Raw genomic sequence first — 12896 nt, forward strand, 5'->3', positions numbered from 1 at the left:
TATTGCTGCTGTCTCTGTGTTAGAGTGTTTCTATTAGCTTACTATCACAGTAACAAAATGTTGCAGCACCTGGGCTACAGGTTCAGCACAGAACAGTATTCTTTTTTACAAACTGGACGGTTCCTCTGCAAATGAAGCTGTAACAAGCAGCTGCTGATGATAAGGAATTACTTTTTGTGCCATTCATGAATCCAAGCATTTAAAAGCAGTACTAATGCATGAAACTGACATGTTTTGAAGTCTTTTAGAATGCCTATCTTCTCTAAATGCTCTACGTTGCACAACTGTCAAAGTAAATCATGAACAATTAGCAGTCCCAAGAGGAGTTAGGACTGATGGAAGAATCTCATATAGTTCACTCAGCTGCTCCAACCCCTATACAAGTAAATTTAAATTGAAATTTGCTCTAGCTATGCAAGACGATAATAAAGACTGTAATTCCCAGAAAAATACTCTGGAGAATGCTTTGTCTGTTCGTCCACACTCAACCGCAACAACTTCAGCCATAACATTAAAACGACTGGCTACATATTGTCCAAGTCCCTCTCATGTCTCCCAAACAGATTTGACCCATCAGGCCACAGACACTGGGCCTCTCTTGGTGTCCGACATGTTGGCAGTGGACACTTCAGGTCCTGTGGGTTGCAGTTTGAGGCCTCTCTGGATTGGGATTAATCTGATACATCCTATTAATGCTTGATCAGATAGGGATCTGGCTAGAAGGTTTAATGGTATTGATCAGGTCAATTAGAGACTCAGATTGTGGATACTTATTAGAAAATGGTAGCAAATATTCATAAATAATAAACTACAAGAGCCAAATAAAATCCAGAAACATGACAAACTTTATTGTCTATGTTGGTCTCTGTCAGAAAGCTTCCTCCATTGAACACCGATGAAGCTCAGGTTGTCGGACTGTACAATAAATACAGAAAACCTTTTAAAATGGACAAGGTAAGAAGATGTTGTCCATTCCATTTAAGATCATTTACATCATTACTACTGTAATATTAAATATGATTAACTGAATGAAATCAGTGAGTTTACATGAGATCAGGGTTTACATCATACAATAGATAGCAACCAAGACTTAGATAACAGTCTGATGCTGTTTTCTGTTATTTTCCAATTTAATTGCTGCTGCTGTTGTTTGTCTGCTTTTGAGGTTTGGGAATGCAACAAAGAAATATTAGACACAAACTGTTATAAAATCCCTTTCACTGGGTCTGTAAAATATCAACGTAAGTTTGGTAAACCATGGGTGAAATGTTTGTCTAAAACAGATAATGATCAGTGTTCTAAAAAGCAGATCAGTGTCGTGCACGTACCTAAGGGAAATGATTTGCTGCTTTTTGTAAACAGGCCACATGGATTTCCAAAAGAAAGAACAGTCCGACATCGTACTCCGGCTATTACACCCACTGAGGCCGTAGCACCATGTACAGCATTATGGAATGGAGCCATGTGGGGTTTTTTTTTTAGTAAAGACACTTTTCCTGGGTTCAAAGTTTTGGTCAAAGCTCCCATAAATCGGGTCCCTGATGATCTGCACTTTAGTCAAAGACTCTTTCTTTGAAAAATATGGCTACAGTGCTTCATGTAGTGCTGTAACCTGATCAGTCGGTCAGCCTACACTGTCACCTGACAGAGAGCTGAAACTGTTGAAGGAGTGGTCGCATGCACACACAGTCTCTTTGGCTCTGGTGTGGATTTACATGTTCCATCTCAGTCCGATGTGGGTGGCCAGCAGGTAGCACATGGCGATCATGCATGTCATTATCATCATGGGGAATCCTAACCTGTGAAGAGCAAGAAAATGGCACATTAGTTACAAAGACTACAATTCCATTCTGGCTGAGAAAAGTGCTATTTTCCAAAGTAATGATGACCTTAATGTGCACTGAAATGATGTAGTGGAACCACAGAGAATTATCACAGAGAAACCAATCATGGTGCAAATTATGAACTGGGGAGCACAGATACACTCCCTTGAAAGTTTTTCCCTTTTACTGCTTTGAATTATGTGCAGTATAAGTCGGCTTTTTGGCAAGAATTTACAAAACAAAGTCTCTTCCATATCAAAGTTAAAACTGATTTCTACAAAGTAAAGTCAATTAATTAAAGATATAAAACATAAACTAATCAAAAGCTTAAGTATTCACAACTCTTAAGTCAGTATTTAATAGATGTACCTTTGGCTATAATTACAGCATTGAGCCTGTGTGAAGAGGACTCAGTTGTGCACATCTGGACACTGCAATATTATCCCATTCTTCTTTCCAAAACTGCTCAGGCTCTCTAAGTTGCACTGGGATAATGAGTGATCAGCCCCTTCCTAGTCCAGCTACAAAGTCTTAATTGGATCAAGGTCTCTGGTCTGACTCACTCACAACATTCACTTTGTTGTCTTTAAATTATTTCTGTGTAGCTCTGGTTGTATGCTTCGGGTCATTGTCTTTCTGGAAAAGAAATCTTGTCATCTTCTCATCAGGTTGTCCTTCAGGATTTCCCTTTGCTCTGCTGCATTAATTTTACCCTCCACCTTTACAAGCCTTCAGGGCCTGCTGCTGAGAAACATCCCCACATCATGATGCTGCCACCACCATGCTTCATAGTGGGAATGATGTGTTTGTGATGATGAATCTGTCTTCACTTTGACATGAAATAGTCTGTTTTGTCTACATTCTTTTCCAGAAAGCCAAATTAAATTGACCATTATTCAATGCTAAAACATAATAAAAGGAGAAAACTTTCCTGAATGCTTTTAATAGGAGCTGTAGTTAGGGTTAGTAAATCTGTATGGTTCAGAGTCATCAGAAGATCAGTGGTCCCCAGATGAAGAACCCAAAAAGGCCTCATCAGGTGTTTTTGTTTTGTCTTGGTAATCTTTTCATATGGCGGGTTTTGTATGTAGGACACATATCATTTGTGAAATCAGCAGTCGACACCATGGCATGAGCATTTCCACCTTAAAACCGCAGTGTATAGATCCAAGAACCCAATCCTGTCAACTCACAGGGTGGTACTTTCTGTATAATTACTCAATCTTCAGAATCGGTTTCCTTTTTTTTTTTTTTTTTTTTTTTTTTTTTTGTCTGCATTTGTTCTCATTGTTTAACTCCACAAAAGGGGAGTCAACATTTTATGAGATTGATGCATATTTTAGTCTTGCAGCCAAATATTTTAATATTTAGTGCATGTGTGTGACCATCACCGGCCCTCCCTGAAAGCTAAGCAGATATTCTTTATTAGAATTCCCTATTATGAGCCAGGGAGGGCAGTGCTACACCTCAGTGATGTGTGGGGGAAACAAAGACTGGACAGGACGAACAGGACGAACAGGATGAACAGGGATAGAAAATAACAGGCGTTGCTATTGCAATTAAAGATTGTAAGGTGGTGTGTTATGCCCAACTACTAATTGCCCATCAATAAAAAAAAATAAATAAATAAATAAAAATTTGAAAAAAGAAAAGAAAACCAAACCAACACAAAAGAAAAAGAGATTCAATAATAAATGAACAAATGGTACTGAGCACCATAATTGTGGGTGTCTTGATAGTATAGAATAGAATAGAATAGGCCAGAAAAGGATACTAGTGCGAGAGAGAATGAGTTTAGGGTAGAGACTGGAGAAATTCTCAGCACATTCTGGCGGGACCCATCAATCGCTGAAATGGGACTCGGCAGTAGCTGGCAAGACCTGATCAAACATGCAAGTGTGAAGAACCCCGAAGCCCAGAACAGCAGTCACGGCAAGGCAGGGCCAAGTCAACAGGGCATCCCTCCCCCCGGGCCGTAGGAGCCACAGGACGGCACCCCCAGAGAGCCACCGGGGCCACCGTGAACGACGCGAACCCGGAGAACAAGAGGGAGCAGCTACTGACACCCCCTGCGCGCCCAGACCGACCCAGGTGGCCCGGGGCACGAGGACCCACCCGCCACCCAAACCCTAACCCCGCCCACCCCAGTCCCCACCAAACCCCCCACCCCACCACCCGACCCGCCCACCCCCACCCCCCTCTCCCTCCCCCGAGGGGGCCAACAGCCCCACACAGCCAGGAAGCCAGACACAGGGGCCGAGCGGCCCACCGAAGGGATGGCAACCAGCCCATCACAAGGCAGGCCACCACCGGGAGCCGGCCAGAGGAAATCGGAGCCGGGACCCGATGTGAGTCCAGAGGGTAAAAATGGACAGTGTGGTGGGGCCCGGCGACGCCGACAGGGAGGCACCCCGCATACCCCCCGCACCAGGCCCCAGGTGAGCGCAGTACACCCAGGGCCCCCCACTCCCCGCAATGCGCCCTGACAACCCACCAGGACAGAGCCACCACATGCCACCAGCCCGCAGTACAGCCACAGCGCCCACCAGGACGGCCAATCCAGCCCCCGCAGCCCACCAAGAGCCATCGCACCTGCCCGGACCCGTCGGGCACGCAGGAGAACCCCCCCCGACCACAGCCCCCAGGTCCCGGGGACCCCCCCAGCCACAGCAACACGGATGATGGTCCACCCCCGCCACACCATAGCTATAAGGGGGGCCGGGTCCCACCAGTGAGGCCATATTAGTGAGATCCCCCCCATTACTCCCTGTTAATATGTCTCCCGATCCCAGACTGGAGACATTATCCCTGCACCGTGATAGTGTAACCCTGAGTGTCATGTGGTGCATTAAAAGTGGGGAGGCTGGGCGAGGCGTCCAGGGGGCGGGCCAGAGGACCACAGAGGATGGCTACTCTGCAGCCTACCCTGGCCCAAGTTCCCCGAGCCGTCCCAGACCTACCCCCAAGGTGTGAGTGTATGTGGTGCATTAAAAAGAAATTAGAGAGCAGGGGAGGCAAGCAAGAGGGTGATGGGGAAGAGACAAGGCCGTAGAGCCCTGCCATCCGCCCCACCACAGAGCCCATCATTCCTGCCCCCACCTGCTCTCGGGGCCCTAGCTGTTGTGTCCCTATATGTGCCTAAGACTAACTATATACAGTGACGTGTGGAGTGTGTGAAGTGCACAGTAAGAGGCAGTCTGGTGTGGATCCGGCCCATGAGGAGAGAGCAGCGGGGGAGACAGGTAGTAAGACCACCGGTACTGATGCAGAGGGCCCCCAGAGCCCAGAGGCAAGAGGCCAAGGTGAGCCCACACGAACCCGACCGGCCCGGCCAGCACCGAAACCCCCAGAAGTCGCAGCGCTAGAGCAGCGCCCCGGTAGGCGCCACAGCCCCACCACGGGCCAGCCGCATGCAGCACCCCGCCCCGGAGGGAGGACCAGGCCGCACCACTAGGAAGCAAGGGCCATGAGCCCCCACGCCCACCCCGGAGCCGGCACGTCCAGGATGCGGGGCGCCCACTCCGCAGCACCACCGAGACCCCACCCACCCCACTACTCCCCAGGACAGCACCGGGCCCGGACAGAAGCCCCCAGCCAGCAGAAATTTATCTCCAGTGGCGGCACACAGGCAAGTACCAAGGCCTGTGCCCGGATGAGCCAGAGCCACCCCCCCAGAGAGACCACCCGGCCCCCATGCCAGACCCCCAGGCAGCGGAGGGCCCCCAGCCCCCCCAGGGGAGGGAGAGGGACGAGGACGAGCGGCCAGGCAGGAGAGGAGGGAGGAGGAGGGAAGCAGAGCAGGAAAGGACAGGGGAGCGACCGGAGGGCCGACCCACCCCAAACCCCAGGGCCAGCCAGGGCGCCCCAGAAGAGACCAGCCGCCGCCACCCCCAAGGCCCCAGGAGAGCGCACAAACCCAGCAGACCCAGGACTCAAAGGGAGAGACACCGGGGACACCCACCACCAGGCAGAGGGGCCCGAGCCACGCAGGCCCCGCAGAGCCAGAGAGCAACCCCAAGAGCAATAGGGAAGGGACACCACCAGTGTATGCACACAGCCTTGAAGTCCATGGTGCCATCCTACTTAAAAAGGTAGAGGGTTAATAAGCTGAAATAAAGCAGAGAGAAGTCAGACCATACACACAGACAGAATAATAATTACAGTTTTATGAGGGAAATGGCATACGCCCACATACAAGCGGAGGCTATAGATTAATATTTATTGATTTAATAAATGGAGACCATTTTTCTTTGAAGGAGTCCAAATGGTTTTTTCTGATAGCAGATATTCTCTCTAGTGAAATGTGTTCTGTGAGGAGGTTCAGCCAATGGGTGATGTTGAGGGCTTTCTTATCTTTCCAGTTAACTAAAATTGTCTTTTTGGCAATGGCGATAGCTGCAAGTGTGGGTTGGATATGAATGTCTGGAAGGGCTGTTTGCGTTAGATCCCCAATTAGGCAAACGTTCGGGGAATGTGGAATCCCGCAGTCCAAAATATTGGAGAGTTTCTGCGTGATTGTTACCCAGAATTGATAGACGGGTGTACAAAGCCACAGAGCGTGAAAGTAAGTGTCAGTCATGTTTTGGGTGCATTGCGTACATGTGTCTGAGCGTGAGAAGCCCATTTTATACAGTTTATATTGCGTTATATGCGTTCTGTGAAGCACCTTAAATTGGATCAATTGTAAGTTGGTGTTTTTAGTCATTTTAAATGTGTTTTCACAGATTTGGGTCCAAAAATCAGAGTCAAAAGATTTGGATACGTCTTTTTCCCATTTTTGAGTTGGTAGGTGTATAGAGTGTGTCTTTGAGAGTAAACCATAAATTTTTGAGAGATTCTTCTTATTTCTTGGAGAGAGTTTCACAATGTAGTCGACAAATTCAGGTGGCTGTAAATCCGTTGGCTGTAAAGTAGTCTGAAGCGATGGAATTCTACTTGTAATAGTCTTCTTTACCTGTAGGTACTGAAGAAAATTTCCATTTCTTATTTCAAATGTTTGGAATAAGTTTATATATGTCCTAAATGTGTTATCATCCAGAAGGTGATGGAGGTGAGTGACTCCTCTCTCTGCCCATGTGCTGAAATAAAGAGCTATTTTGTTGTTTGCAAAATCAGGGTTGTGCCAGATTGGGGAGAGTATACTGGGTTTTAATTGGGAGCCTGTGGTTTCCAGTGCTTTCCACCAAGCAGACAAGGTGGAAGCGATCATAGGGTTCTTGAAGCAGGAGTGATGTTTAAGGGCAGAAGTGATAAAGGGAAGGTCAGAGATTTTGATCTGGTTACAATCTAACTGTTCTAGTTCCAGCCAGGAGTTATATTCTTCATGAGGATGTATCCATTTGGTGAGATATTGTATTTGGTTGGATAAATAATAATACATGAAGTTGGGAGCCTCCAGTCCCCCTTCGGATTTATTCTTCTGGAGGGTAGTCAGACTGATTTTAGCCTTTTTATTCTTTGAGTAGAATTTACCAATAGCGGAGTCTAATGATTGGAACCACTTTGATGTGGGTTTAAATGGAATCATGGAGAAAAGATAGTTGATTTTAGGTAATATTTTCATTTTGACTGTAGCTATTCGTCCCAAAAGGGAGATGGGGAGGTTGTTCCAACGCCTCAGATCATCACAGACTTTGTCCAAAAGTGGAGTGAAGTTCAGGTGAACTAATTCTGAGAGTTTGGAGGAAATATTTATGCCCAGATATCTGATGTTGCCAGTAGGAAAAGAATAATGCGAGTTTTGGACTGCGGGATTCCACGAGTTATCTGTTAAAGGTAATATAATTGATTTTGACCAGTTGACGGAGTAGTCTGAAAGACGCGAGAAGGTTGTGATGAGGTTAAATACTTCCTTTACTGAAGTTTTGGGTTCTTGTAGATAAAGTAAAATGTTCAGAATCGGTTTCCAGTTTGAGGATGAGTGGTTGAATTACTCCAGTTTTACAATTTATGTAGCATCAGGTAGTTTTAGTGTTTGAGCAAAGTTTTAGGTAAGTTAGTGTACTGGAGTGAGCGGGAAGAGGTGGGTGCAAAGTGAGATGGACTACATACATTCATGCATTCTAGAGGCAGCAAGGGTGTAGAGCTACATATAAGACAGGAGGGATTATCTTTATGGAAAGAAAATTCTAAATATGCAACTCTGATACACAGATATGAGCTTTTATTGGATAAATCAACAACCGGGCAGGGATTTTAAAAGCTAGGGCTGCAAGTAACTTCTTTTCATGATTTTATCAGTGAGAGAACCATTACAAAATCTGAACAATTAAAAATGAATAATCACAAAATGAAGGACCAAACTCTTAAATAAAAATAGTAAATATAACTCCCTATGTTTAGTCACTGATGCATGATTGTACAGTGGAGGATGTTACTGCAGCAGCTGCATAGCATCCAGAATAAACAGCATGACCAGACAAAAGAATACAAAGAGGGTTTAATGCCTACTATATTACCTACTGAAACTCGGGATTGTTTCAAATGTGCCGTAATGATGGAATTGACAGAGAGATCATCAAACCTCTCAGCAGTTTAAATATAACTTATTTCAGATACAATTGGCTATATTTCTCTACAAATGCCTGAACCAATTTGTTGGTGAATAATTGTTCAATAAAGCAGTGGGTTCTTACCATGTCACATGACATCACAGCTTCCATCTACATCTATCTTGTTTTACTCTCAAATTTCTTCTTTATATTGAACCGGTTTTATTGTTTTTCTTTGTGTTTTGACCTTTGGCACCCACAGACAGTCAAATATCCCATATGTGGAAAACCAAATTATTGCAAATCCCATTCTTATTCTGATGTGTGACACTTTCCTGAGCCCCACAGGCGAACTCTCTTTTCACTCAGCCGGCTGCACAGGGAGGTCAGAGCTGCACAGACCCTTCAGATCAGCTACAGATTCAGCCTCTTGTTCAAGGACACATCAGCCTGCAGGTGAAGGCTTGTTTCTTTGCTCACTAACAAACCTGCTGCTCTGAAACACGCGCCAATGAGATGTTGTATATTGTTTGTACAATTAAAACTCACTTAACTTGTTCAAAACAATCAGAGGTCTTCAACTGCGTGCAAATAACTCATTAGTCCAAAGATGTCAGCTGTGAGAGACTAAAGTTTCCCTCAGAAATGGTGATATTACATGACATTTTAAAGGCCAGCCCTGTTCTCAGTGCAATGATTGAAATTCAGTTATCTTCATTACACAACAGTGATGATCGCTGCTATAAAAGTAGCAGGTTTTCACTCCTGAGTGAGTGTCTTTAATATAAAATGCGTCCTCAGATGACTCTGGTACTGCAGATGGTTCGTCATTTGGATGTCGACCATGTCCTATATGGACACATGGCTGCTCATCGGGCCAGAGATCTGTTTGCCCTCAGTCTGTGGCACAGATCAGTTTTGGAGGACAAAAAGAGAAACTAGACTAAATGTATAGTCAGCGTCCCAGCGATCAATCTCTGTCAAAGCAGCACAGAGGTAATTAAAACTATCGTGTTTATATGGAAAAATTAAGGGAACACTATCGTTAAAATATCATTTGAAGCAGATGTTGCTCTCCAGTGCAATGGTGCAGAGTGAGATGTGATTCTGAGTGAACGATAAGTCAGGACCAAATAAGCAAACATAAACCTACTGCTGCCATATTAGCTGTGTTGGTCCTCCTATTGAGACTAATGACAAAATGATGACAGCCAGTTATTTCGAGCACACAGCCAATTATTATGATGATTGACACCATATTCCATTCGCTCTACATGTGCTTTTATGAGCAAACACACTCTTGCACTTATGCTGAGGTAGATTTCATTAAAGTCTCTCTCCGGTCATTGATTACACTCCTAAAAACTCATTTTGGTGTATAAAAGTTATGTAATTGGAAGTTTTCTTCATGAAATAATCCCTTACAGCCTTAAAATGGCGCTACACTATTGCTCCAGAATGTGCAGATCTTAGAGGCCCCCTCCTAATATTTTAGTATTCTAGATTTATTATATTTTATAATTTAATCTGATATTATACATACATACATATCAGATATAGAACAGAATAGAATAGAATAGATGTTTATTGTCACTGTTACAGAAAACAATGAAAATCAGTTTAGTACTCTCCAAACAGCAGCATTAAAAATAAACTCTATAAGGCATATACATATGGATATACATGGATATACATATCCAGTTTGTTGTATGTATTTTTGTTTTGTTTATATTCTAACATATACAGCACTTTGGTCAGCCCTGACTGTTTGAGAGTGTACTATATAAATAAACTTGATTTAATTTGATTTCTTCATCCATATCTCTGTCACTCACTGCAGCTCAAGCACACCAGCTCACCTATGCTCTGCTTCAACACTGTATAACCACTCTATGCTAACCAATGACAAGCTGGGATATTGGAGTAATTCAGCCACGTTTCAACGAGAGACAGATTCTGCAGAAGGAGAATGGCACAAGATTACAGGAATGAAATATTAGAAGTCTAAATCTGTATTTATAGTCATCAGTATACTGCAGATTCTAGGTAGACATTCTCCGCCATAATGGTGGCTGCTTATTTTTCCCCCAATGTGTCTCCCAGCATATAAAAAACACTGTATGGACATGCTAACAAGGTAAAAGAAAAGCTGAGGGTGTCTTTAAAATAACTACTGTGGCCTTACTCATGTCATAGAGGGCCTCAAACACAGATATGTAAAAAGACATGACTAATTGTGCAAACGTTATTCTCAGAGAGGTGCCATCAGTCGTCTCTCTGCTCTGTGTATTTTCTCTTTACCAGGTCACAAGATCTTCTTAGAAACTCTCAAGGTCTGAGATGAGCAATTCGGTTTAGTATGAGGATTTTTGTGAGTCACAGCTGCTCGTGACCTTCTCCATTCATTTTTCATTTTCATATATCCATAGCTCAAACAGATGAGTTAATACAGAAATTAGTTATTCACCAAATGCATCCTGAAAAACAAAGGACATTTTCTTGTGTGTTTAATACACAAGAGGAAGGGAATATGCGAAAAAAAACTTGAACATTTTATGTGCTGATGACACTGGTAAGCTTTTTAGTTCTCCTCTTTTCTCTATTTGGGGACACATTTGTGCAATCAGACATTAAAAATGTCCACCTACCAGGCAGGCTACTGAAAGTACTTCCTTACTTTCCATTCCTATTCTGCTGCATGTTCGAATTGTAAAAAGGTCAAATCTTTTATCGGCTTTGTGGCCACAATAAAAAGGGCACAAAATCCCCAAAATGTAAAAATAACTAAAGAAGCTGAGAAAAGCATGCAACATCTCCAGAGATCCTTAAATAAAAAAGCAAATGGTGTACGTGTGAGGGCATGGAGGGATAATTGTGTTTCAGTGTATTGCTCTTTATTGCTACTACTCTTTCTTCATTCAGATGGATAAAATTATGCCATTTTCATTCAATATGCATGTGGAAATGTCAAATTAGTGCTTGAACTGAAGACTAATGAGGCTAGTCAAGCACTTAAACTCATTAATAATAATTTCAAAACGATGTGGTGGTGCATTTAAATTCGAATAAAGTCAAACTTTCTGAGTAGCCGGTTGAACTGAGTTACAAAGGTCAGAGTGATTATCACTTTTATTTACACATCAGTGGTTAATGAGGGCTGAAACGTGAGGACAACCTCACACTAAAATGTCTAACAAAAAATAAGAACACTGCATCTGGTTAAACAAAGATTTGCGTTGCTCTGCCTTTTAAAATTGATCGCTTAGAACCTGACCTTTCACTGTCCTAATTTTTAGATGTTTGTCCAAACAAAGTCCCCTCTGAGGAAAAAATGAAATCTTTCATTGAAAATAGCATTTGCAATGTACTCTCAGTTCACATTTATAGCTGACTGTGTCTCAAAGAGCTGGAATATTAAAGCTCTGCTACTGTTAAGACATTAATTGACTTTATATGTATTTAACAGCTCCTTAAAACCTCCCTTTGCATCAACACAGCTTTCTTCTCCTGGCTTAAGAGTCACAGACAGTTCATGAGCACCTTACCAAGGTCAGTGAGAACACAAAATTTTGATTAACTGGTAAATATGGATTAACTTTTATTATTGGACAGTAACCAAGGCGAAACTTTTTATTTTGGTTGCACCGGTGAACCAGCACATAATTTAGATGCTAATAAAATTTTTCATTGTGGCGTTTGGCGGTAAATGATACTTTTTTGTGTGACCTTTTGTTGGCAGTTCAAACACACATTGACAGGCATTAAGTGTCACAGGAGACTCTCTCATGGTGGCACTTTGCTAGTGAAACTACTACTACAGTGCTTTTTGCTTGCTAAAGCGGGACTGGCAGTTGTCCGAATGACCGCCTCCTCAGGTCGCTATAGTGTTACTGCAACACCTGAGCAAACGTTTTGACCAAGTATTACAGCTAAAGTACAAGACATTCCTTGACATTCTTGTCTTTCCCGTTCTGTCTTATCTTTATTTTTAATTGGTTAAATTATTAGCTGCAATTGGTCGATTAACTGATAATCAAACCAAAAGCAGGTTTAGTTTCACTTCACAGAGCGCATCTCAAAAAAGATTAATCCCTTGAAATCTTTAGTCATTTTATTGCTGTATCCTAGACTCAGGTAGCCAAAAGCAGCTTCTCATTTCTAGTTACTGACAATCAATATCGAAGCTATCAATGACAGGTTTTATTAGCTGTAGCTGGCTAACAAATGAAGTTAACGATGGGTTTATGAGTTGCTTAAAAATGCGGCTGGTCGTTTTTATTGTTTCCAGCAGACTCTTAAAAGAGAGGATCCTGTAAAGGAGCCTTAACTTGCACTTGATGGCTACACAATATTGTGAAAACAGATTCCCAGGCAACAGTCAGCATCCTCACATACTGGTGGACCATGAGCAAAGAAACAGCATTGTTTTTGTATCTCAGACGGGAGCTCATTAGATCAATCAGTGCTCTAAAACATTCCAGGGCAGATAGTAATGCAGTATTCAGCAGAGTAGATGGAGGGTCAAAGCAGCTGAGTGGTGTGAATATTGATCTGTAGACGAAGAATATAGCTCTCGTTGTAC

The 12896-nt window shown here is 43.2% G+C and overlaps 1 protein-coding gene across 1 annotated transcript in view; it reads right to left on the reverse strand.

Annotated features, from left to right (window-relative positions):
* Positions 1-827: 827 nt before the first annotated feature.
* Positions 828-12896, reverse strand: part of oca2 (oculocutaneous albinism II) — a 65790-nt gene continuing 53721 nt past the window's right edge. The window contains exon 24 of the mRNA XM_023267063.3: positions 828-1799. Coding sequence (XP_023122831.2) covers positions 1712-1799 — 88 coding nt within the window. The 3' untranslated portion in view covers positions 828-1711. The remainder of the gene's footprint in view (positions 1800-12896) is intronic.

The sequence above is a fragment of the Amphiprion ocellaris genome, chromosome 2 (genome assembly GCF_022539595.1).
Source record: "Amphiprion ocellaris isolate individual 3 ecotype Okinawa chromosome 2, ASM2253959v1, whole genome shotgun sequence".
Lineage (NCBI taxonomy): Eukaryota > Metazoa > Chordata > Actinopteri > Pomacentridae > Amphiprion > Amphiprion ocellaris.